General features: G+C 40.8%; 3 protein-coding genes across 6 annotated transcripts; 2 read left to right on the plus strand and 1 right to left on the minus strand.

Annotated features, from left to right (window-relative positions):
* Positions 1–20: 20 nt before the first annotated feature.
* si:ch211-248a14.8 lies at positions 21–4501 on the plus strand. 3 transcript variants are annotated; one of them, XM_048270100.1, is made up of 6 exons: positions 21–104; positions 470–595; positions 1262–1283; positions 1675–1921; positions 3011–3308; positions 3404–4501. In XM_048270100.1, the coding sequence occupies exons 4-6, from the start codon at positions 1820–1822 to the stop codon at positions 3790–3792; spliced, it is 789 nt and encodes a 262-aa protein (XP_048126057.1). In that variant the 5' UTR covers positions 21–104; positions 470–595; positions 1262–1283; positions 1675–1819; the 3' UTR covers positions 3793–4501. The 3 variants fall into 3 exon arrangements, with proteins under 3 accessions (XP_048126057.1, XP_048126055.1, XP_048126058.1); XM_048270098.1 differs by lacking the exon at positions 1262–1283; XM_048270101.1 differs by lacking the exon at positions 1262–1283 and having other exon boundaries at positions 3085–3308.
* Positions 4502–4520: 19 nt separating this feature from the next.
* On the minus strand, positions 4521–19663 carry ecd (ecdysoneless homolog (Drosophila)). The gene is made up of 12 exons (XM_048270097.1): positions 19091–19663; positions 18409–18614; positions 17958–18136; positions 16418–16610; positions 14986–15114; positions 14778–14903; positions 14567–14652; positions 14361–14467; positions 6683–6929; positions 5818–5885; positions 5265–5470; positions 4521–5105 (listed from the first exon to the last, which is right to left on the minus strand). The coding sequence occupies exons 1-12, from the start codon at positions 19302–19304 to the stop codon at positions 4908–4910; spliced, it is 1959 nt and encodes a 652-aa protein (XP_048126054.1). The 5' UTR covers positions 19305–19663; the 3' UTR covers positions 4521–4907.
* Positions 19664–19808: 145 nt separating this feature from the next.
* csgalnact2 (chondroitin sulfate N-acetylgalactosaminyltransferase 2) lies at positions 19809–25833 on the plus strand. 2 transcript variants are annotated; one of them, XM_048270490.1, is made up of 9 exons: positions 19809–19927; positions 20808–20873; positions 20993–21817; positions 22600–22816; positions 23550–23651; positions 23807–23988; positions 24134–24228; positions 24353–24434; positions 24513–25833. In XM_048270490.1, exons 3-9 carry the CDS (start codon positions 21160–21162, stop codon positions 24803–24805), a joined length of 1629 nt encoding a protein of 542 aa, XP_048126447.1. In that variant the 5' UTR covers positions 19809–19927; positions 20808–20873; positions 20993–21159; the 3' UTR covers positions 24806–25833. The 2 variants fall into 2 exon arrangements, with proteins under 2 accessions (XP_048126447.1, XP_048126446.1); XM_048270489.1 differs by lacking the exon at positions 20808–20873.
* Positions 25834–26149: the final 316 nt, after the last annotated feature.

Raw genomic sequence — 26149 nt, forward strand, 5'->3', positions numbered from 1 at the left:
CAAACTCCAGCTAGCCTATCATCCAGTCTGTGCGGTGCAAGGTTAGTTAACAGCAGCCTAGAGATAGACCTAGATCTTCCATGGAAGACTGTTATGACGCACAGGTATGGGGTTTCCGCAACTTTCAACAATTCTACAATGTAGGCCTATTTGCCATTCATTTGTGCATGTGTGTCTTTTCGCTATTGATCATCTAACGGAAATGAGCTGTGACTATGTTGCGCACGGACTGTTGTTTACAATACAACACTGTGTAGCCAACTTAGAAATGAGAAATTCGACGATTCTTAGGTTGTGTCATATTGGCTCGGTTTAATGTTAACGCTAATACTATACTATAACTTTTTGACACTGTAGGTAGCGTAATATGTTGTGTAATCATTGATGCGTTAATGCGGGGGCATGTCAAACAGTCGTAAATAATTGGGAAGGGGGGAATCTTCTAAAACCTTTGACATCACCTCTACAGGCAAACGACCAGATAGTGCCGGGGCCCAGCCCCCCATACAGTCAACCTGTCTGGACTGGAATGTGAAGGTGGACTCTATATTATGGAGATCCATAATCAAGCCTGGAAAGGCAAACTTTTAAAATGGTAGGCTACCTGTTGCTATTCAATTGTTTTCAATTGCATAGGCTACTTTTCTAATTAGGGGTAAAGACATCTGTGATTTTAGATAGTGTGAAATTAGATAGGCTACTTTGTAAATGGCCTGCCATGTTACCTAATGAGTAGTTTCACAAGACCAAAAAATAAAGCTTCTTAATTGAAATATCATTATCTATATGTGTTTAGTTGAAGGATAAACAGTGTATGGACATCTAAAAGAAATGTAGTTTCATTCAGATATCAGTATAGGTTAAATATTTGCATAGAATATTTATAGTATTTATTATTGTTCCTTGAGTTAACATAATAGGCAAGTTGCATCATCATACGGTCTATAATGTACTTTTATCATTTTGATGGAAAATGTGTTGGAGTGGACAAAAACTGTTTGACAGAAAACTTAAGTGGTTAAGTTTTAGCACTAGGCTATATCAGTTATTATTTTCAAATTGTATGTGGAAATATTGTTGTTAGGCTGTTTCTTGGTTTGATACATATCTGAAGTATTTCCTCTGCTAAATAAGTTTAACTAGGTCAGCTAATATTTCTGAACTTATGTTTGATAGAATTTTGGATTATATTTCAAATATTTCCTTTAAAATTATGATAATTCTCAGCTTACTTCTACATCACAATTGTATCATATTACAGATGGCATTAGATGAACACACAGGTACACCCGCCTCCCCCACACACCCCATTACTCCCATGTTATGGGGCTATCACCCCCCTTCACACACACACACACACACACTACTATTTAATTTATTCTTTAAAGTTGACCTGGCTCATCAATTTAAGGATGAGAATGACAATGACATGAGAATGTGTTTTGTGCCAACAAATGGTCTATTTGCACTTTTTTTTCCAATTGTCAAGTCTAGTCATTATAACAACATACAGGTATCCAACATTATCGCTGATTCTGAGGTACACAGACAATGTCAAGTGCTTACCCTGATCATGAAACTACCCTAGTAATGTTACTTCTTTTAATGCATTATGGGAAATACAGATGTACACTAGGCCTATATGCACAACTTATTGTTATTCCTCTCTGACAGCTTCTCCTGGATTTGCAAGAGAAAGTCTTTGGCCTTAAGAAGATGCTTGTCAGATGTTTTAAGCACATCTGGCCTCAGCATATATTCATCTGAATGCTGGAAATCCTTGGTCCCCATATTGTTGTTCTGTGGCATTTTGCTGGCTATGGTGGCACTCTCTCAGGTGGATAGACTGCGCAGTTTTGTCTGTGGAATTTTCATTCCTCAATACCACTATCCCTATGCAGTGCCACTCACCTTTGTACAGGTAACAACCATATCTCTTTCACTAACCAGAAGTACAAAATCACTTTTATTTATGATTCCTGTGCCCTTAATGGAGCAATTGAATTCAATTATTGATGAAATATTCACCTGAAAGTTACAAATATCTCTGCTCTACCACTCATTTGTGTTATTGATTTGCATTTGAAAAATTAGATGAGATTAGATTAGATAGTCTTTATTGTTATTGCAACTTTTTACAAAGGTACAACGAAATTGAAAGTGCTGTCAACTCATGAGGTATACATAAGAACAATAAGAATAGACTTCAAAATGAAAAGTGTTTCCACTCATTTATTTATTTCTATTTTATGCATATGTAAATAGGTTTACTTTGATCCCTCAGGCAAACTCATATTCGCTTGCAGCTGAAGATTTTATTGCTCTACTGCTGTCAGTTTCTACTCTTTCAACTTTAGACGGGCCAGACCATATGAGCATTTGAAAATTATAGGCTACCAGTTGGTTGCTAGTTGCCCATAAATAATATATTTCAAAATTGGTAAATTGTGAGATAGTGCTTCTTTAAGCTTAGGAGGGAACAAAAAAGTGTAACAAAATGTTTAAAAAAATACTGCCACTGTATCTATACAACTAGATAAGTTATATTTGCATAACCACTGAGGGATGGCAAAGCATTTTGAATAACTAGCAAGATTCTGGTGTCTCGTATTCAACAGGCGCTCCACTATAACCAGCTGACTGTTAAGACAAAGTATATGAGACTTAAATATGTTGCCTTGCAATGCAGATTGTTTTGTTTATCACAAAGAAATACCAATACATTTAATAGGCCGTTTTTGAACCCTAGAGATTCTATTTCGTCTCGCTCTGACTGGCAATAATATTGGAAATCATCTGTGCAAATTACATGGGAGAGCTACAATAAAAGGCATTTTCTAACAAAAACAAGACTTTCATTAACACCAATTGACAGATTTAAGAAAGAAATAGATTTAGTCAGTATGTTGTCACATAAAGCATGTTTGTTCATCAGCATTGGTGATAGGATTGCATGACCAGTTGCATGCAAATACATGAGTGGGTGTAACTCTGCAGAATGCCTACCTAGGTCCTGATCATCTCCCTGCCGTTGCTGGCCTTGCACGGCGTGGGCCTGATCTCTCTGCGGCCGTACTCCCTCAGACTCGGGGAACGCATGCTGGTGCCCACTGTGTGTGGCAGTGCCCAGGCTGTGCTGGAGCTCTGGGCGAAGGCCAGTGCCCACTCGGGACTTTACCCTCTCTTCACATGCCTGCTGCCTGTCTTAAGTGTGGTATGGAGTCGCGTCCTGTCGCTGACAGCAAAACCCTCTCTCTACCAGTCATGTTTACTGGCCGGGGTCACTCTCGGTGCAATCACTATAACAGGTATGGAGTTCTATCCCCTAATTCAGAAATAAACACAATTACATCCAGTTTTTATGTACACTACGCTGATTCTGATGCTTTTGTCTGCCTCTCAGTTGCAAAGGGCATATATTTAGTGGAGACGCTGGAGTGGGTGTACTCGCCTCTTAGTGTGCTGCTGCACAGCCTCTCCCTCGCCTGGATGGCCAAAGTTGCAGAAGCTGAACGGGGCCACTTGACCGTGTTTGACTGCCACTTTTCCCTGGTGGTGACGCGCTGCATGGTGCTGGGCTTCCTGTGCCTGCTGCACCCGGATGGTCCTAGAGCACTGGAAGAGGGTAACTGGCACAGTCTGCTCTTCCTGGGCTACCTACTGGCCATCCTCCTGCTTGGAGCTCTACAGCACCTCCTTATTGACATGACTGCACTGTACTTCTCACCTCTGGCAGCTGCCTTGCTTTACGCTGCTCGAGAGTTGGCTCGTCCCTTTTATAGTCTGTTGTAAAAGGGATGGAGGACAAAGATAATGTTTATGGAGCTTTTATACAATAATGCACAGCAAAAGGTCCAAAGCTAAACAACGATTGGTTTCTTAACAAAGAGAGTGTTGAAATGTCAATACTTGGTGAATGTTGATGAATCAATCAGAATTTGACAAGTGTACAGAGCTGATATGTTTTCTGGAGTATGTCAGTGGTGATGTACACTGGTCATTGCTACCTTCCTGCTACACACTTCTCGTATCTCTGAATGTTACACACTCCAATCACACTGATGGCTTTGTGGCACAAACACAAAATGCATGACATCTGGGAAGGAGTAATAAGAGATTTTGACTTGCATTATACACAAAGTACTTTCAAAAGTGTGTAACTACATGTAGAGATGGAGTTGGAAATTTTCACATTCTGAATTCTTTCGCTGGCAGAAAGCAGAGTCTGAGCCTGAAGCCTAAGCTAGAACATAGGGACTACTGCAGGTTATAAGTAGATATGAAGTGTAACTGGCAGGTATAGACAGAATTCAAGAGGTGTTTAAACATACCAAACCCAATTTGAAAAAAGTTTTCGACATTTTACCACAGGTATTAATAGTGCTATTGACCATTGTCTGTTTTCGCTTAATAATTTAGCCAAATCTGCTCGAGCATGAGATAACCCAAGGTACTGGTCCAAATGTACTGTTTCAAAGGAATGCTCTGGTAGATAACAAACTCCAGCAGAAAAGAAAAAATACAGTGTAAAATAATTTATTTATTATACTTGTCAGACTGTACAGAAAACAGTAGAAGACCAAGATCTAAATTGCAGCGGTTTTGGTTCACAAGAATCAATGTACTGAGTTGATGTGAAATAGAACAGCACCACTCTGACTTATTTGTCACAGTTGTTTGTTCATTCTCCTACAGCTTATAAGGGAAGCATGGTGTTCATTGTGAGAAACATGATGGAGGCCTCATGAGGCAGACCTGCTTTAGTGCTAGATCTGCTGTTAGCTTTTGTTCGCTCAGCAGTCCATGTGTAAGTGCTTGGTTACATTGAGTGCTTTCTGCTGACAGACATGGACAACACATCTGGTTGACTTTGGGAGAACTGTGACATTTGAGCAAGTCATCCAAAATCAGGGTTGGTCTGAATTTGCTGGAAGATGGATGCCCAAGCTCTGCAACAGGTTTGATGCAGGCCCTGCTAAGCCTTCCTGTGAAGCCAGGGACTCTAGTAAATTGGTGACCAGGTTAAGGTCCACATCCAGAGGTTGAATCTCATCTTCCTGTTCAGTGCTGGGATGAGCTTTGGAGGTTTCAGATGAGTTTGCTTCCTAATGTGAAGGGAAAAGAATACAGACTTATTCCAACTACAGATACAATTTAAATGTCACTATTTGGGAAATGCACATATGTTGATCCCTTTAACATAACTTTTACATTGTGCGCATCACTTCATTTACGGAACTGAGGAAAATTAAGAGTACCCACTTTTTTTCAGACTGCACGAAACTCTTTCCGATGTTTGTGCCTCCGAGTTCTTGGTCCATTTGGTCCATGTAGCTCTTCAGACTGTTAAGGGCTTCAGCTCCAGACTGCTTTGGAGGACCAGAGAAGCCAAGAGCCTCCTCCTCTTCCTCATCATCATCATCATCATCATCCTCCAAATCATCGGAGTCCAATTCATCATCCTTGGCTCCTGGTAGAGTGAATGGACAGTATTTTACACAATGGTCCAAACTCGTTCTCATTTGGCCTTGTGCTTAAACCTGTAACCACGCACCTCCACTACTGTACCATCATCTCTGCAACACCAGCACATAAAAGTCGATGCCTATTTAGTATTTCTGCTAGTAGCTAGCTTGGCTTCCCCCAGGTTACTAGAAAACATGCTTTCTCAACCTGCCAAACTATCCTGCCCATAGACTTTAAACTCAGCAACAGCATGATCAATAAATAACTGGGAGAGGTTTACCCAAGCTTGGTTATGGCAAGCTTTGTGCTCAACTGATAAGGACGTTAACCCCCCTGACCATTTACACCTACCGAGGAGTCTGTCCAGAGCACTTGTCACAGTGTCCGCATCAAAGCTAAAGGGTTCATTAGACTGAGACCTGAAAAAAAAGACAATAAAACAGATTTTATCTTTTTAGATTTAACTAGATTTTATAGACCTTATCTTCTCATTAGAAATACACAAAAGTAAAAGCATACTTCTACCTCACTCTAGGAAATACATAAAAAATACTTCTGCAGTTACAATTGTTACAATGTTATTATGTAATAGGGCTGCTCAATTATGGCAAAAATCATAATCATTTGGTCAAAATTGTAATCACGATTATTGATTAACGATTATTCGATTATTGAAGTTAGCCTTCTTGTGATACTTAAAATATTACGAGAAGGTGAACAGGCACGACCAACATGACTCGTCATAAAATATCACGAGAAGGCGAACAGGCACGACCAGCCGCGAGCATTTGATAAGGGACGTCATGGGTGGTAAAGGGTTAAATTATTAACATTTTGTAAATAAGCGGGTCGGATCACAGGTCGGGTATCATTTTGTCTTAATTAATATTCACGGTCCGAGTTGCGGTCGGGTTGGTTTAAATACCAGGCGAGCTTGAGACCAGACCCGCGCACCACTGTTACACACACAACCCAAACTGCTCGAGTGGCCTGTGCACAGCGGGGAGGGGCGTGTAGAGTGCGTGGCTTAAAGAAGCAGCATGAATCAGTGCGCTGTAGGAGTTGAAATTGTACGTATTTCAAAAAAAAATCTTAATGGAATGTGGCAAAATAATCGTTTTTTTCTCGATTTTACTATTTTTGTGATTGTTTGGAGCCAAAATCGAGATTGAAATTGAAGTTTGATTAATTTCTGATGTTAGTCTCTGAGACTTACCAGGGTAGTTCTGCTCCTTCGTATGAGGACATGGTATTGATGAAGTTCTTCATCCCCTGAGTGACTGCAACTAGGCTGTAGCCGGCCTCCTGCTCAGCCTCTTCCTCTGCCCCAGCTGACCCTCTCTCTCCGGGCTGGGTTCTGCTCTGGGCCTCCGTCCTGCCCAAGCCCCCGCTCACGCCACGGCCAGCTCTCTCCTGCAGGATCTGCTCCAGGTCTTGAGGGGTGAGGTCAAGCCAGCTGTCACCTATGAGTGGGTACAGACTCACAGTCAGTGGCTGTATCCACCATACAACTTGTGCTGTAGTGCACTAGTATCAATCAAAAAGTATAGGTTAATGCCCTAATCAGAATTTGAATTTGAACCCATGACCTTGAGCACTTAATGACCTTATGAATGTGTGTTTAAGTCCCTGAATATGTGTAGGAGAAAACTGTGTGTGTGGATGTAGCAAAGGAAGAGAGCAGTCACCACACCCAGCCTTGATCCCGGGGCACCAAACCTGCAGCTTGACCACAAAGCCAAAGAGCCAGGCTCGATGGCATGGCAGTCAGAGTGCATACTCAACCGCAGTGACGATACTCACTGCAATTTTGACCTTTAACCCCATGACACTGAAGGAGAAATTTTGGATTACTAACATTTTTATGAAATAGAAGTGATTATTAATAAGTTTATATGTATTAGAAGTGAATACTAATCTACATTTATTACATATAAGTGATTAACATTTCATTTTGATATATTCTGTGTATGCTTTCTATACATTCAATACTGTGCATCAACTTTGCTTTGTCTGTCATTTGCTCTCTCCATGTCACGACTTTCTAATAAAGGTCATGCGACCCCTTTGTCACGAGTTAAGGGTATTCTGCCTGAGGCAGTAATATTAGGAATATCTCAACAGGAACTAGACTATAGCAAGAAAATGCTGAAGTATGTATTGTATTGACCAATTATCTACTTACTTGGAGTAGCCACATGACTTGCGTATGGATCACATGCTCTGTCCAAGAAGTGTCCATGTATTGTGTTGTATTTCTGCATGTTTGAGGATTTTTGGAAAAGACCATTGTACTCATGTGATTTGTATTACCAATCTAACTAACATGCATAAGATGGGGCTTCGCCCTAGAGAACTTTGAGTAGTGTTACTGGAACATGCTGTTGCTAGTGACCTGCTCCCGGTATTGTGAATAAACCTGCAGTGGTTCCTCACACCTGAGTGTTGCCTGGACATTTTTGACCACAACACGGGTTAGTTCATAAAGTTCTTGTAGTGAGTAAGCATGGAAGTTTGATTAAAATCTATCGCTGTGCTTTTGGAGATATCACCTCTGTCCCAGTCCTGTCACACCCATGAACAAATAACTGAAATAGGATGCACCCCTCCCATTACTACTTTTTACTACCTTTTTTACTACCTCCACAATATTTTTTCTACCAACACGATATCAAGCAGCTGCCCTTTTTTTTTGGGGGGGTTATGCAAAGCGCCACTTAGCCTACTACTTGCTATAAGGTATAAATCAATATTAGGTACACTAACAATTTCTAATTGTGATCATTAAGTATTGTCATTGTCAACAACAATGTTTTTTTGTAGTGTCGAGTTGAGTTTCAGTTGTCCTTAGCCCTAATAAGGTGAATAATAATCTTAACCATGGCACTTCTTAAAAACAAATGACACTTAAAAACCAAACATGTGTGGTCAAAAATGAAGAACAAACACCACCGACTAACCCCCCCCCCCCAAAAAAACCCCTCCAGTCTAAGGATAGGCCCAGAAATCTATTTATATGGATAAAACTATTATTATTGGTATGGTATTGTTGTTGCACATTTGACACTAAAGCAGTCCGTGAAAACATGCACATCAGTGGACTGCTTTACTAATGCAAAATTGAAAACTATGATTTCATTGCATTACTCAGTATGGTTGCACGATGCTTGCATGATAAATACTTCCCAAAACAACAGTAATTATAAGGATGACATTTAGGAATGTATATCAGGTTTACACAATTCGATACAATATCGATTCTTTAAGCCAACAATTTGATTCTTTTCAATATCGATTCTTTAATAGGAAAACAATTTTGGTTAATTTTCATGTATTTCAATACTTCAAATAATGAATAATGACTGTGGAATCAGGTAGGTTACAGAGTTTGTTCTCTCCCCAACACCACCTGTCACTAGCTAGATGCTTTCAAATTTAACATAGTTTAAACTCGTATGTTGCAGTATACGTTTTCTGTCACTGCAATAAAACTAGCCTATTTGGAATATTTTGTAGGCTTGCTGTTCCTTTTATGAGAACAATTTAACTGACTGATCAAGGCTATTGAATGCTTTAAATGTGAATGCCATAAACTTAATTCACCATTAACTAGATTATTGGTTCTTCACGCAGTTGTTATCTAAATGCAGTGTTTTGTAGGCTATTCAAAGCATTTCACTCAGTTGTGGTGTAGGCTTATGTCTTGAGTGATCACTGTCCCTTTAAATGTCTGGGACTTTAAATTACGTTTTAACTCCATGCTGTTTTTGTTGATCGACAATAAATGACACACGCACTTGCGTGGTTAAAAGTGAATTGTTTTCACTCGTTTTCTTGCAATTCCCACGTAACATTAGATACTACAGTAGGTCTAGGTTACATTTAAAAAAAAATTGTCGATTACTGTCAGTGACTAGTTCGAACTTTGTTACTGATGGGCTAGGTGGAATAAATGCACGGTTCTGGATGATCACAGTCAGATGGCAGCGCAAGCGCCACTGTCAGCTGAACGAAAGCTTACACACTAGTCAAGTCCACAGTTGTTAAAACTACCAGCTGAAGTAGCCTAGTGCGAACTGAGAGAGTTGCCTCCTAACGGAGTGAGTGTAGCCTATATTTTCTTAGCTGCTATCAGAGTGATAGGCTAGCCTACATCTACCGCTCCTTTGCTACATGAACAAATATTATCAGATGAGTGACAGAAGCACCGGGCATTTGACCAGCAGGCCCATATGATAAACACGCTGCTCTGGTTCCTCTGGTAGCCTGCGGTAGGGCCTAGATGACGAGAAAAAAACGAGAGTCGCCAAAAAGAATCCCTGCATCCCCCGCCCGAATAAACTCTTCGGATCTGCACGATTCATATCAGTCGCCCAAAGGAACGTGAAGGAGGCACCGAAAAGCGCTGTTTGCATCCCTGTAATATCAACTGAAGCGAAAATGTTGTTGGCGTCGCTGATAGGCTGTCAACCACGGAACTCTACACAGTTTACTTTTACGTCATTGCTATCAACTACGACTGACTCAGGTCCTGTTAGCACGTATATATTTTTTAATTAGGTAAGATGAAGTTAAAACATGACACAAATATTAAGCAAAAAATGTAAACTCATTATATATTGAGGTGGTGATTAAAAATTTACTACCAAGTCAAATTGCATTTATTACCTTTTACTACCTTTCAAGGGCCTTAATTTTGGTAGATTCTATTTACTACCGCGCGGACACCCTGTCATATGATGCACAAACCTTTACCCGAGTAAACACCTGTTTGATCTAAATTACAAAGTCCCAGAATGCTTAAAAGTCATTCAAACACATCCTATCTTTGTGGGGTTTTTTGTGAGGAGAGAGATTTTGAGAGATATAGCGACATAGAGACATATAAAGATATAGCGATTTATAGTGCATTCTTGTGATTGATAGGTTAGTGATACAGATTAATTGACAGAGGTGGAAAGTAACGAAATTTACTCACGTTACTGTATTGAGTAGTTTTTCTGTGTATTTTGTATTTTTTAAGTAGTTTATAAAATCGGTATTTTAAATTTTACTTGATTACATTTTGAGTGAAGTATTGTGCTTTGGCTACATAAAAAAATCCCATCCGTTACTAAAAAAAAAGTTAAGACTAACGAAAACAGAAAGGGAGAGAAAAGAAATCGCGCCCTAAACCACTAGCCTAGTGATAATGATCAGCATGTAGCCTACAACAGGACATCAAGCTGGCGCCATGCAGTCTTTCTGAAAGGGATGGAGATGGAGCTGGAGCTGGATCACGAGATGCATCAGATTACATGTGTAGCCTAACCTATGAAAGTGTATTTTCCGCTATTTCAATGGGTTGTCTCAGTTCGTTTTAGCACTAATGATAGCTGTGATATTCAAGCAAACACCATGGGATTTCGTGTTTTGACGTTTGTGCTCACCTTTCTTTGGAAAGAAGTTTATTAGCAGTTGTTTCCCCTCATTTTGATGTCTCTCTTTTTAGTAACCTGACTTGGCTTTCTTGGAGAAAACATTGCACCAGCAGCACAACAATTAGCGGTCCACTACTAGCGATGCTCAACTAAATAAACAAAAGATAGACTACCTTATGAATCGTGCGAAGCGGACTAAACCATTTAGCTCTTTAGCAAGGAGAGTGACCTTAGACAGTTTTCACTATGTTTTGCATACAAAATCCAGTCAGTCAAACTTTAAATTTCGTCTGACATTCATTTTGACATTTAATTTGGAAGTTAAAATATTCAGGTAAAATAAATATATGGTGGACATATATATATTTTTTTTTTCAGTAATTAGCTTAAATTTCCAGTGAGTCTATTCGAAATTTTCACCACACATTATATTAACACACGCATTATAAAATCCAAACATAAGAGTTATATGTATTAAAGTGGAATGACACAGGAAAAAAAGTACTGAACGTGCCTACTGAAATTTCTTCAATACTTTGTGGAAAAGCCTTTGTTTGTAAAGACAGCTTCAAGACATTTCCTGTATGACAAAAGCGTATTAGTCACAGTATCAGGTGTGATTTTTGGCCCATTGTTATCAACAGATTCCAGGGTCCCTCTTGTAAATCCTCATCTTTAGTTACTTCCAGAACTGTTTAATTGAATTTAATTGAATTGGCTGCCTTCAAGTCTTTTCTGGAGCTTACTCAGTGGTCCTTGGCTTTTGGAATTGACTATCCTTCTGACTCCCTGGTCAGAAATATTCTGCGAGGAGATCCTGCATGGCAGTGATGTTTCTTCCACTTGCAGATAATGGCTCCCATGCTGCTTACTGAAGATTCTGAAGTTTTGAAATGCATCTGTAACCAGTTTCATTGATATGTTTTGCAACAATAAGGTTGCAAAGGTCTTGGGAGAGCTTTTTGCTTTTATCCATCATGAAATGTTTCTTGTGACACCTTGGTAATGAAAAACCTTTTATAGCCCATCAATATACTAACCAAGCTTATATTAATTTGCACAGATAGAAAGGATAACTACTCTAACTACTTACAGATTCCAGCTCGTTCCCTTCCCTTTCCTTGCCTTAGTGCTTTTTTCTTAGCTTGTTCAATACTTTTTCCCCTGTGTTATTCCACTTCATTACACATGACTCTACTTATGGAGTTGTTTGGATTTTTTTATGTGTGGATTACCTGAGTTATTACTAATGCCTGGTGAAAATGTTGTACCCCCGTATTCCACTTTTCATGGGCCCTCTCCTCCATTGGGGCCCTATACTTCCCCCTCTTCCCCAGTTCGGCGCCCTTTAATCTGCTGAACCTTCTGCTTGTTTCCAAATATAAAAAAACAACTCAACATTGGCCTCCCTGCCTCAGCTGCCTGTGAGGGGCTTTTCAGTTGGATTACTGTTCACTGCAAAGCGACGCAAGGATGAGTGCAACTAACTTTGAAAATCAACTACTGCTCAAACTTAAAGGAGAACTCCAGTGATTTTTCACATAGATCTCCATTTCTCAACGCCACCGAGGTGCTGTCGGTATGAACAAAACTGAAACAATCGGTTTTACCTAGCTCGAGTTGCTGCAGCTACAGCGCTACACACTGGGAGCATGAACATGGCTGCCTTAGCTGCTGGCTGCAGCAACTTCGAGCTAGGACCAAAGTCCTTTTCAGGCAAGTACCTCCCTTTCGGCGGCCATATTGCAACACTTTTTTTGGGCACTTATGGTGCATCTATTTCGGCAGAAATGCGTGTGCGTAAGGCTTCACGACACCAATCTTGCTCCAGCAGCGAGATCACAACAGATGATTGGCACGATGTCTTCACAGCACACCACATGATTGGCTCAATGTATTTTACAACACACCACATGATTGGCTCAATGTATTCACATGTCAACGTTTTGCATGGAAGGGTTGTGATATTTGTAGACAACTGACTAACCCCATGCATTACTATGGAGGATTTTTTTGAGTGCTGTATCTCCTCATTAGAAAGTTTCTGGTAAAACTGGTTGCATTTTTACATTTTAAATGAACTACTTTTTACTTTAGTACATTTTCAGATCGGTATTTTAACTTGTACTTGAGTAATGTTTCATCAAGGTATTGGTACTTTTACTTGAGTACAATATTTTCATACTTTTTCCACCTCTGTTAATTGACAGGCTAGACAGACAGTGAGCGATAGTTTAGATATTTAGTTTAGATATAGTCTAGTGACGTTAATATTTAGATAGTAGCAGAAAAAAAAAAAATATATGACTGATGCCTTTATTTCAAGAACAGCTGACCCTTTGAAATACTGGCAGGAGAGGAGAGTGGTTTATCCAAACCTAACTGTGATGGCAAAAAAATATTTGTGCATGCCAGCAACAAGTATGCCTTAATGAAATAATTTTTTTCCAAGGCTGGGAGGTTTATTCAAAAACAAGAAACAGATTAAATACCAAGAATGACAGAACAACTGTTATAATAAAAATGTATGTTGACATACAAAAAATGTGTTGTTTATTTTTCCCATGTTGTACCTGATTAGTCTAACCTGCTTCACATGTATCCTTTATTTCCCTACAACATGTTCCCAAAAAAAAAAACCCTGGGCCATAAAGCATAGCCTACATTTTAAAAGCATTGTAGCATTTTCCTCTCAGCATATTCCAAAGGATAATGTACTATGAAACTGAAATAACAAAACATCTAACTGGCAGATATAAAATGTTCTAGTTACTGAGCATATACTAGTCTGAAATTTCTAAGCACCAGCAGGGAGTCGAACACCGGCCGCTCGGCCGAATGCAAGAATGTTAACCACTGAACCACGTGGCTGTGGACGAAATCTTGCGTTCCATGTTGGCTATTTATATTCTTCGTCTGAAGCAGTTGTGCTTCACGGTCAAAATGTGATGTTAGCAAAACTGGCCACTAGATGTCACCATGGAGTTACGTGTGTCGGATTGTTTCGAAACCTCGACACATTCCGGCGCAATTGCTTCGAACGTTTCGTTGTTTCACAAAGCCTCGTTCTGCCCATCCCTACAATATGGCCGTTGTCTACACATATCCCACCCCTTCCTCGGCAAAACGTCGACATGTGAATACACTGAGCCAATCATATGGCGTGTTGTGAAAACATTGTGCCAATCATGTGTTGTGATCTCGCCGCTGGAGCAAGATTGGTGTAGTGAAGCCTTGCACACGCGCAGTTCGACTCAAAGACTGTGCCCGATGAGTGCCCATAAAACGTTGGTATATGGCCGCCGAGTGGAGGGACTTGCCTAAAAGGACTTTGGTTTAGCGTATATCCCCAGCTAAAGGCACGGGTCAGACCGACCATATAGATATGCATGGCGCAACAGTAGTGAAAGCTAAACTAAATTAGCTACATTTGGCCCGCAAGTCAAATCAAAGGCAATTTGAATAAGTACTGACTGTCTTGAGGTGGGAGGTGTTCCTCTTGCTTTTTGAGTTCTTCCAGATCATAAGGGAAGCTCCGTAGGATGTGCAGAACCTCCTCGCCTGGAGACTTCACACATGAGCTTCACAGACCACAAATAGACAGGGAAAATAATGAATATTATGTGAACATGCCAAATGCATTCACACACAGAGCAGACAAAAAAAGACTCTTAAATTACTTTGGTGTGCTCAGGAATGACTGTTTGAAGACATTTTCTGCTGATGCCATCAGTTCTTTGTAGCGTTTAGAACCCTCTAGTTCCCCCTAAGAAAGACACACCACACACATATGAAGAGGTTAGTAAAACCCATTAGTAAGAGCATTTGATCCAGAACACTCTTCATCAAAACATAGGTGTTGCGTTTGAGTATGACACAGTTTTGACTCACTCTGAAGTACTCGTTCCTTTTGAGACTCTCCAGGAAGCTTTTCCACTGTGGGTTGCAGCTGACTGGAGCATCTGGCTCAGAGGAGGGCACTCTACACTTGGAGCACAGGATCTCAAACCCATGGGCCTGAAATGTCCAACACATCCCAACATCACACATCAGTAGAATAGCTTTCTACACTCATTTCCATCTCTAAAGAGAGACTCACCAGCTTCATGCCCAGCTCATGGGCTTGGTAATGGGGGTGGGTACAAGGAGGCAGGCAGTAGCCACTTCGGCGGTCCGGCTTAAAAGTCTGCTGCCGGAGCTGAGCATACAGACATCGTGTGAAAGTCACCTGGAGAGCAAGGATGATGAGGGGGATCAAGGGACAAAAGCAAAAAAGTGAAGGAATATTTATTATTGTTGTTGACCTGATTCAACCCTCTAATGCCTCTCCAAGATGACACATGATTAAGCATTTCATGATAATGTGTAGCTTGAAATGCAAAACTTTTGCCTAAACAACACCAGCTTGGAGATCAGAATACAGATGTCTTCCAGTTGTGCTCAAACGTTTGCATACCCTGGAAGAATTTGTGAAATATTGGGCAGATTTTGGAAAATATTACTGATCATCCAGAAAACCTCTCTTTTATTTAGGGATAGTGGTCGGGTGAAGGCATTTATTATTAGCCTAGAAATCTAGACATCCTAGCGGCAGCATATGTAATTTGCAGCCAGGGTAGTCTAGCAACTCTCCGTTGGCTTGCGAGCAAACTTTAGTCAGGCCAATCACATCATGTATAGAGTCGGTGGACGGGCTTAACATAATGACGGCAGAGTTGCGACGGTTCTGCGTGAATTCCCTGCTACTTGAAAACAAAGAAGCTGCTGCTGCTGCTGGCGAACAGTGGTCTTTGAATCAGCTTTGGCCGCGACTCGAGTTAAGCTTTTTTTTTTTAAGTTGGCAAACGTTTGATCTACCAACAAGCTCCGCTAGTGGGAAAACACATGGGACTCATGGGTTGAAGCGCCATCCTATTGCGTGCAGAGAGAAAGACAAGCGTTTATCCCGCCCCTCGGATTGACCCTACATCAACTGAAATCACTTAAATGTCCCTGATCAAATATTGACCAAATGTCCCAACCATAAAGGCTATGTTTTAAGAGGAGTCAACAAGACAGCGCACCATCCCTACTGTGAAGCATGGAGGTGGATCTTGGATGTTCTGGGTGGGTGTGAACTACAAAGGCACAGGGAATTCAGTCAAAATTGATGACAAGATGCAGTATGTTATCAGAAGGACAATTTTTCATTGAAGGACAATTTGCCCTTATTGGCCCAAAATCTGTGGATGGGACATAGTTGGACTTTCCAACATGACAATGATCCGAAGCACAAGGCCAAGTTGACTCTTCAGTGGCTACAGCACAAAAATGCCCATCACAGTCACAGCCACTTTGGGGAGATCTACAACGTTCAGTTCATACAAGACAACCCCAGAATTTTCGGGACCTCCCCAACCCAATGACTCCACAAGCAGTCATTGACGCTAATGGCCCAGTTGGGTCCAGTTTTAGGATATGCAAGTCTTCTGAGGAGAATAGGGAAATGCCACAGCGCAACAAAAGCCACTAGTACTATGTGATGTGTTTACCGAGGTAAGGACCCTTGTCTCAGGTGGAAATGTCCGGAAGGTGCGGCAGGCTTGGAGGTCCACTGGATCTCGTAAGTAGAATGCAGACACGGCAGGGGCAAGCAGGTCGGGTCTCTGGGAAAGCACAGTGACAACCCCAGCTGGCACGAAACAGTGGGCTTGATGAATATCCATGTGGATCTTATCAGGGTAACTGAAAGTGCAAAAGTAGATTTACTACCACGTAAAACAACAAAACAGATTAAATAAAACTGTCCCTATTCAAGTAACTGATTTAAACAGAACATGGGATTGTTACATGAGGAACTGTTCACAAAATAAATAACATCCACATCCACTTACGTTCCTTTACATGTGACCTGATTCATTAGGAAGAAGACAGTAGCATTTTTAACTAGAATAGACCTAGAGCCCATGACCTTTTTCCTTTTGCTCCAAAACCCAATCTTCTGTCCAATTAGCCTCACTAACAAGTAGTTTTCTTATGGCCACAAAGCTGTTAAGCTCTAGTCTTATGCAATCTCATCACATATGCTTAGTATGAACTGGACAGAATCCAGGAAAAAGCTTTTACTACTACTTTTTCTACATAATGTTTAGGTCCCAAAACTAAGACGTGCAAAATACTTTTGTTAATTTCTAATGTTTTCATACATTTTTTTAACCCTGGATCTTTCAAGGTATTGTTTCTAGACTGCCCAAACGGTGTAGAATGGAAGGCAAACAAGTTCTCCGCATGACTGGAAGATTAAAAGTTTGTACTGCATGCTCACTGATTTTACATGCCATGGCAAAATGCACAATTTAAATCAATATGTTTTGTATAGAGTTACCACAGGTTACTCTATACAACCACAGGCGGCACTGTGGTAACTTTATATAAAACATATTGATCTCAATGGTGCATTTTGACCATGTTCAGGGTGGAAAATAAAAAAGAATGATTTGCATAAGACAAGTCAAATTGGTGTCTTTAAAAAGAAGGGATCATGGAGAATAAAGAAACAAAATCTTTGTATATTCCCACAAGGTGTTTGGCTGCTCTGAAAATGAGAACCAAAATTATTTTTCAGACTTGTGAGGTCTGCTGTTCAGACCCTGAAGGAATTTATTTTCTGTTCATCGCTTTTTGAGAGAGTGTTTCTACTTATCTCAATAAGGAAAATAAAATCAAGAGCGTATGTTGAGTACAAATATGTCTTCTGAAGGCCTAAACAGAGCCCAGCCAAAAACTCATCCAGACCAAACGGGACGATTTTGTACCAGCATGCACAATTTCAGCCTCCTACATGGTTTAGTTCTTGCGCTATTGGCTTGTGAACTTTGACAAAAAAAGAGGCCGAACAAAATCAACACCCCCCTCCCCCTGTAAAACTGGCTGTATCTTGGAAAGTATTAATCTTACATAAAAGTCATTTTACAGTGTGTCTCCTGGGTAACATAGGTACATCTGGTAATTTTTTGAGACCTAAGTGCGTGGGCCCTGGTTGAATTGACGTGGAATGACCCTACAGTAATTGTCAAGGAATGAGTCTCTCACCTGTCTAATCTCTTCCCAAGAACTGAGCGGATCTTAGAACTGGCTAAGCAGGCTTCACCATCAGAGGACAGGAGAGCAAGAGCCTGGCTTAAGGTGGGCACCTTATCTCTGGACAAACCCACTTCACCAGACTTTGACGGGCAAGGTATGATATGCAACAGTCCCCTACAGAAGAACACCTGAAAGATAACCATATTAAGGATGAGCAGTCTGATTTCAAATTCACAGAACAAATAAGAGGCAAAATCTCAACTGTTTGAATACAGTCACTGTACTTCAAATTCATACTATACATATTGTTCTCTGCAGACTCATATAATTTAATTTAGGGTGGGAACAATACAAGGTTTTTTCTCCCACCTCAACTCCCAGAAGGATCATAAACACAAACAAAAATGATAAAAATTATATGACCCAAAACACATGACAATCGACAATGTGGAGTCCTCACCCTATTTTCACTGTTCTCTGGGTTCAACCACTTCGGCAAATAGTCTGCTGCTTCAATCAGAAGGAACTCCCCATCATTATCTCCCACCTTGGCTGCCAGGTCTGGAAAGGTCTTTGTGATTTGCTGAAGCAGGTATACGATGAACCACTCATCTTCCACATTATCACCAAACTCTGTGCAGCCTCCAATATGCGCTGGCACAGAACCTAGGCATAAAAATCATAATGGGACGCACTGAGTGAAGGTGAACTTATGGATAACATATAACAATGACTTCATATTAAAGGCATATTTGTCCAGTTAGTGTTAACCTTTGAAGAAACATCAAGGATAAAGGATATGATTTTATTCTAGGGCTGCACGATTTGGGGGAAATATCATTGCGTTTGTTGACAAATATTGCGATTTGCGGTATAATTTGAATGTCAATTAATTGATTCAACTCAATATTCTAAATGTCTCATCCCACCAAACAGAAGTGACATAGTCAAGGAGGATATGGGATATAAAAGTTAGAAATGTGACCAAATTAACTGTGCACGATCATTTGTAGCTTTTGCGATTAGGTAATTGCGTAAATAGCCTATGTTCATATTGCAATTACGATTGCGATAATTGTGCAGTCCTAAATACAACCTCAATACAATTAAACCAAGTTCAGTATCAACAAGACATCCGTTACCTGTTTCGGGGTGAAATGTCAGACTGAACGGCTGGTTTTGCCAAATATATTGCACTAAAAGATTGGCAAACCCGGTGAAGATTTGTTCCTTTAAATCCAGTAACTTTCTTTTGTTGGCTTGGGCATCTGTCAAATCAGACTTGATAAGAAATAAGGAATACTGCACTGCATCCTCGGGTACTTTTTTGCCCCTCAGTAGAGGATCAGTGGCCATGATCACTTTCTGTTAAACTAAACGAGCACACACAAATTGCTTAACTTTAGTTACCAATAGTTTGGGAAGTGCTGGGCATACCAGCTAACGTTAACTTTGTAGCACAGGTGTGAGTTAACTGCTAGCAAGCTAGCATTAACGTTTGTTATAATAGGTACAAATCATAGCAATTTTACGCATCAATTCAAATCTCCAATAAACTAAAACTCTTTTACTTGTCCAACATTTTGTCCAGCAATTGCTTTACAAATATATTAAAGACGACTTTAGACAAAGGCCTCAATAAACGTTAATATGACGAAAAACTATGAACTAGATGTACTGCAAACAAACACGTGAAACAGTAGCAGCAAGTTAACTTCCGGGATTTATCAATTTTTCAAAATAAAAGTCGTAATGGCCAAGTTGTTGCAGGAGGCATGGATCCAAACGAATCTGATGGGGACTTTTAATGAGAAGCGAATCGCTCTTCTGACTCGCGAAGTGATGTTCCTGTCGTGATTACGTCTCATTTGCGTCTGCCCCGTGGCGTTCCCATGTTTGTATGGTTCTCTGTCCGACTTTCCCCACTACTAACGTTACACAGTGATGGCTATGAGTGAGATAGCACCCTTTGTACCAAGGTAGGCAAACACTGTATTTAATCGTTTGTAGAACGGAATACATGGTTTAATAAAATGTGCGTTAAACTAGAATTTTGTTGACTCTTTTTCACACTCATAAGACTCACTGATTAACGGTTCACTAACGTTGACTTTGAAGGTGCTTGGTCAGTCATTTTTCGCCGTGTTAACCCTCTAGCTTGCTATCGTATAGTCAGCTGTTTGCCTTTTGAAGTAACTTATTTGTTTCCCCGGACAAAATAGAAGGCCCATATTAAACCAACTTGTGAATTAAATGAGTACACATGTAACGTTAGCGTTAACATTACTACTGTTTACCTGTAATTAGCATGACCTCGAACAAAATTACTGTACATGGGAGCCAGGAAGATAGCTAAGTGGCTAGAAGCTAACTTACAGGTTACCTTATCAGATACTTAACGGGCAGTTTTCACTTGCAGATTTTGGAGAAAGTGCTTAATGTTTCCGTGCCGAAGAAAACTTTTCGGACGCAGCTAGCTTTTTATCGAATTAAGTATATCTAATATAACTCTGTTACCCGATTACTTCATAATACCTTACAAAGCCAGTAATTTGCTGGCGATTGAGTTCCTAACGTTAGTTTCAGAAAATTGATTGCATAACATGTTCCATGTATAGTACCATGTACATGTGTAGTGACGGAGAACGTTAGCGCTGAATCAAATATGTTGGATAATTAATAAACAGACCATACAGTTTATAAAGTTGTGTCCACCTAATTAAGGTTTCAGATTCTGTTCTATGACCAGACAGATCCACATAGATAACGTTTCTAATTCAGTTTCACTTCAGTGGGTGTAACAAAGTTAAGCACATACTTTGTTTTAGCTGTGTATTTAAGTTTTTTTTTCCCCACCAGACAGCCATCGAGTCCATCTGCTTTTGCCAAAGAATAGAGGACAGATAATAATATGTCTTAACCGGAGTGAGTGAACTGATGCAGGCGTGCTTTCATGACCCTGCTAGACTTGCATTTTAGCCAGTTGTTCCTGAAACCCACTGGTGGTGAATGAAGTGCTTGTCTTTTTCTCTCTCCAAATGCAGTTCTTATTTCCATAAGGGCTGTGAGAGGAAGTCCCCTTGTTTGATAAGGAAGTGCTAGCCGAGAAGAGCGCCACTCTGTCCAGGCTAGAGGAAGTGGAGTTTTCAGACCAGAGGAGGATGATGTTGATATATTGCCACCGGTGAGGCCTGCCCTGCACTCTCCCACCATGCCCAGACGGGGACTACCACTGCAGGGCAGGGCACGCTGGCTCCTCCTGGGCATCTTCCTGCTGCTGGTGTTGTTACTGTTTGCCTACCTGCTGGAGTGCACACCACCCCCCGAAGCCAGCTTGGCCCTGCCAGGTCTGGGGGCTGAGCCGTACGGCCGGGAGCACTACCAGGCCCTGCTCCAGGAGCAGGAGGAGCGCCACATCAGTCGTGCCAACAGCCTGAAGCGGCAGATTGCCCAGCTCAAGCAGGAGCTGCAGGAGATGAACGAGAAGCTCAAGGCTCTGCAGGAGCGCAAGGAGGCCCCGGCGGCCGGAGGCCTGGGCCTGGCCGGCGACAAAGACCAGGAGCCCGGAGACCTGCTGGAGTACCTGCACGCACAGATCGACAAGGCCGAGGTCAGCACGGGTGCGAGGCTGCCCAGCGAGTACGCCCTGGTACCCTTCGAGAGCTTCACCGCCACCAAGGTGTTCCAGCTGGAGATGGGCCTCACGCGGCACCCTGAGGAGAAGCCTGTGAGGAAGGACCGGCGCGACGAGCTGGTGGAGGTGATCGAAGCGGGGCTGGATGTCATCAACAATCCGGACGAGGAGGACGGTCAAGAGGATGATGTGCCCATGCAGAGACAAATGTACACTGAGGGCCATTTCATAGAAGGTACTCCTTGTTCAGTGTCGGCACAGCTCCACAATACAGGGATCGTATGGAACCTTGCATTACTTGAAAATTGGTGAATTTGAAAAATAATAATAAGGAAAGAAATCAGTGCTTTGAAAGGGTCTGAGGTCACTAGGCCTAGGCTAAGTTTGTGAATTAATATAGTTGTGCATTAATAGAAATTGGAGTTCTTTTTATATATATTTTATATATAACTTGTCATTACATAAGCTGTCTGCATGTGTCTCCTGCTGTCTGTGCATCTTTGTGTCATCAAGTTTATTAGTAGTTTATTGTCATGTACTCATAAAAGGAATTATAAGTAATGCAATTATTGTGCTCAAGAATTACTGCATGTCATATGTCACATGCATGCCTGGCTCGGTGATTCAAATGATGCAGGTTAAACAGTAGCAAGCAAGCAATTTGGGTCCTTGAATTTGAGGGATCGGAGGGCATAAAACGTCCTTTCATTTGGTGTGAAAGGTGTAGGAACCCTAACAGTGTCTATCAAGTAGTGGTACATGAGTAAACCTGCTTTAATCAATACCAAGTTAATATTTTCTTACGGTACTGCATTTCAGTGGAAGTTAAATATTTGAGATTTAGACACCACACCAAGCACATTGTATTTATTCATATACATATTTTTTAAAGATATGTTTTCATCTTTGATGTCCCCTTGATGTTGAGAATCTTACTGTAGGATTAGCATATGCATTCATTATGTGTATGTGACAATTGGCCCAAATTAATCTCATCTTAATGGTTCTCCTCTACAGGGCTGTACAGGACTGAGCGAGACAAAGGCACTCTCTATGAACTCTTCTTTGCTAAAGAAAATTCGAATGAATTCCGCCACGTCACTCTCTTCCGGCCATTTGGGCCACTAATGAAGGTGCGGAGCATGTCTGTGGAGACCACCTATACCATCATCAACCTCATAGTGCCTCTCTCAGGCAGGACTGACACTTTCACTCAGTTCCTCCACAACTTCAGGTGAGGCTCTGGAATTGTCTCAGGGTGTGGGGTACTGTAGGGTTATAACTTCTGTGTTTGACATTTTTCTGCCATTCCTGTTTTTATGTATTTTAAAAGCAGGCTATAGTGTTATCCATTTTGGATGGAATCTGAAAACATGTGGTTTACTTAAGATCAGTCCTTCTTTGAACTTCTGAACAACATAAATAACTTTCAGCGTGCAATAGAACAAGTCCCAGATTCATGGTGTTGACTGAAACCGCACCATCAGATTCTTTTGGTCTCTGCCCTCTGTTGTTTTGGTTGGTTTTCTGTCTGAATTGGTTCCTTCAGTCTTGAATGAAGGAGGGTGGATGTATTTTCTGCTAGACTTGCTTGCATCATCTAAATGGGCAAGACTGGCGTGGCTGCATGTTTGAGAATATTGTAATTGAACATTGGTAGATAATGACTGCACTATGATCTGTAGTACCACATGTTTTTTAGTGTTGTGGGCTGCTTGAGTCTGTGTTGACATCAACTACTGGGGTGTGTCACTGCATCATGTTTTTCCAGGGATTATAGCAGTCATTCCTGTGAATTATGAAAGGATCTTTTCCCCTGGAGGCCATTTATTTAATTACTAAAAGATTTCTTGTGGTGCATCTTGACAGCACTCGTTAACCAATAAGACCACAGCTTTTTCTAAATATAATTTTAGTGGAGCATAAGATTGATGAGACTTATTAATTTATTTATTTAATTTTTCCAGAGAAGTATGCATACAGCAAGACAAGCGAGTCTATCTTACTGTGGTGTACTTTGGGCAGAAAGGACTGCAGGATGTTAAGATTTCTCTTCAAAAAATGTCCAGGTCTGTATTAAATAAATAATCTCAGAAGAACTCCCACTAAATCCTTTCATATATTTACCCCCTCAAAGTAATTGAATCCTTTCGACAGGAAGTAAAATAACTTGTAATAATAATTAAAGAGTGTCTGGTGGTCAAGTTGCCTTTTCATTTTCCAGTGAGGAGAATTTTACTGACTACACCTTGATTCCTGTGGATGAGGAGTTTTCCCGCGGCCGTGGCCTTGACATTGGCGCTCATGCCTGGAAGAGGAGTGCTGATGTCCTCATGTTCTTCTGTGATGTGGACATCTACTTTACCCTGGAATTTCTCAACTCCTGCCGCCTTAATGCAGCTCCTAGTAGGTGTTTACAGACTACCAGCACAGATTACATGTTTTAAGCGATTTAGTTGGTTGCTTTGGTTTGTTTCCTGTAGTAAACTGAGCAACAGTCCAGTTGATGTGTTGTGGATAGTTCCTGTATGTTTTTTTATTTTTTCCTCAGATAAGAAAGTCTTCTATCCAGTGGTATTCAGCCTCTACAATCCTGCAATCGTCTATGGGAATCTTGAGCTGGCTCCTCCCATTGAACATCAGTTGGTAAGGCGCTACTAACATTTAAACTTCACCAGTATGGCAGTATAGCTTTATTGAAAGTTATTATCAACCTTAAATGCTCAATTCACAGGATACAAGAGGTACATTAATAATGTATCTTTTACAGATTCATAAAAAAGACACAGGATTTTGGAGAGATTTTGGTTTTGGTATGACTTGCCAATACCGATGTGACTTTTTAGACATTGGTAAGTGAGGTCACTACCTCATAATAATTTTGATTGCAGTTCAAATGGAATTTGAACAATTAACTTGTTTCATGACAGGTGGCTTTGATCTGGAGGTAAAAGGCTGGGGCGTGGAGGATGTCCACCTGTACAGGAAGTACCTGCGGAGCGACACCATTGTGGTGCGAACGCCCGTGTCCAGCCTTTTCCACCTGTGGCATGAGAAGCAGTGCGCAGACGAGCTCACCCCGGAGCAGTACCGCATGTGCATCCAGTCCAAGGCCATGAACGAGGCCTCCCACCCCCACCTGGGAATGCTGGTGTTCCGGGAGGAGATCGAGAACCACCTCCGGAAGCAGGCCTACAAGACTCAGATCAAAGCAGAGGAGTAGGACCAGCCTTTGCACACGTAGGATTTAATCTAAACCTAAACCTAGACCTAACCACTGGATACTAGGACTACTGTTTTGAAGGTTTTGGTTAGGGGTGAATGGTTTCTGTAATGAGTAGCCAATCCTCAGAAACAACAGGTCTGTGAAGACTTGTATTTGACTGAAGAAACTTCCAAGGACTCAGTTGCAGTGCCTGTGTGATTATCTCGAATCTCCAGTTCTGGAGATCAGCCGTCTCTGAGATGCTGTCTGAATGGCAAAATGCTTTTATGAAGGTCAGTTCAGCCCCAAATTGCCATGGGGGATTTAGCAGGTTATGGTTACATGGACTCTCCAGAGAGGACTTTTAACTTGAATGAATGATATTGAGGCACATTTCCTGCCTTAGAGGTCAATACAGAAGTTTCAATATGTTTACTGTCTGTATATCTGGTTTTAACAATTGTTTGTAGAGCCATATTTCCTTTTTTGTTTTCTAACTGCGCTGTGATGGGGGAAAAAAAAGGGATCAGTGTGGAAGTAGTAATTTCAAAGGGACAATCAGTTACTGAGAATGAAGTTTACGGATTCAAAACTACAGTAAATGTTACTGCAGATGAACTGTATGTGTGGATCAGCAAATGTCTGACATGTCTTGAAATGCTACAAAAGCATGGGCTTGGTCATATTTTAATGATATGTTGTTCATTTTTGTTAATATTTAAATGCCACATTTGAAGAAAACAAAAAAATAACCTTAGTGCTTTGAAAAGGACATAACAATTTACAAATCTCAGCTGTCAAAGCTTTTTTGTTTGTTTGTTATAAGTTGTTTAAGACCACTTCAGCCACCAACACGGGTGTAACTGGGTGCAAACGGATGATGTGCCTCAAAGTTTGATATGAGGACAGAGTGAATGGCCTGTTCAAAATGTTGTGTGTGTATATAAAGATAATTTCAAACAAGAGCAGGAAAAGAAGCCTGGACAGCTGCATGCTCAATGTCCCATTTCTTGTCCTTTTGATAACATGAATAAAATCTTAACCCAAATCCACCGTTTTTCAGAAATGGCTTTTTTTTTATCTTGTATAGATTATATCTGCAATGGTCACAATGTTGATATAATTATTGCCACAGCGCCAAGTGCCCTCATTTATCATAACTAATAATATTACTATATTAATAAATAAATACATTTTAATAATATAAAAAGTGGCAGCTTAAGAAAGCGGCCATGTGTCTGCTCCTATTATAAATCTGCACCCTTAGGTTTGCTGCTACCGCAGAACAGAAGTTTGTGTATTCCAGTCCAATTATGATGCCATCTGGGGGACATGTGGAGTAGGACTGGGACAAAAGCTCTT

The sequence above is a fragment of the Alosa alosa genome, chromosome 18 (genome assembly GCF_017589495.1).
Source record: "Alosa alosa isolate M-15738 ecotype Scorff River chromosome 18, AALO_Geno_1.1, whole genome shotgun sequence".
NCBI lineage: Eukaryota > Metazoa > Chordata > Actinopteri > Clupeiformes > Clupeidae > Alosa > Alosa alosa.

Bases quoted from the DNA above. Each gene is read 5' to 3' on its own strand.
- ecd (XM_048270097.1), bottom strand. From the start codon at position 19,304: ATGGCCACTGATCCTCTACTGAGGGGCAAAAAAGTACCCGAGGATGCA. The intron at 14,904-14,985 runs GTGAGTCTCTCT...TGGACATTTCAG, and splicing joins ATGAGCTGGGCATGAAGCTG to GCCCATGGGTTTGAGATCCT. The intron at 14,653-14,777 runs GTGAGTCAAAAC...TGTCTTTCTTAG, and splicing joins AAAGGAACGAGTACTTCAGA to GGGGAACTAGAGGGTTCTAA.
- si:ch211-248a14.8 (XM_048270098.1), top strand. From the start codon at position 552: ATGGAGATCCATAATCAAGCCTGGAAAGGCAAACTTTTAAAATG. The intron at 1,922-3,010 runs GTAACAACCATA...ATGCCTACCTAG, and splicing joins TGCCACTCACCTTTGTACAG to GTCCTGATCATCTCCCTGCC. The intron at 3,309-3,403 runs GTATGGAGTTCT...TCTGCCTCTCAG, and splicing joins CGGTGCAATCACTATAACAG to TTGCAAAGGGCATATATTTA.
- csgalnact2 (XM_048270490.1), top strand. From the start codon at position 21,160: ATGCCCAGACGGGGACTACCACTGCAGGGCAGGGCACGCTGGCTCCTC. The intron at 23,989-24,133 runs GTAGGTGTTTAC...TTTTTTCCTCAG, and splicing joins CCGCCTTAATGCAGCTCCTA to ATAAGAAAGTCTTCTATCCA. The intron at 24,229-24,352 runs GTAAGGCGCTAC...TATCTTTTACAG, and splicing joins CTCCCATTGAACATCAGTTG to ATTCATAAAAAAGACACAGG.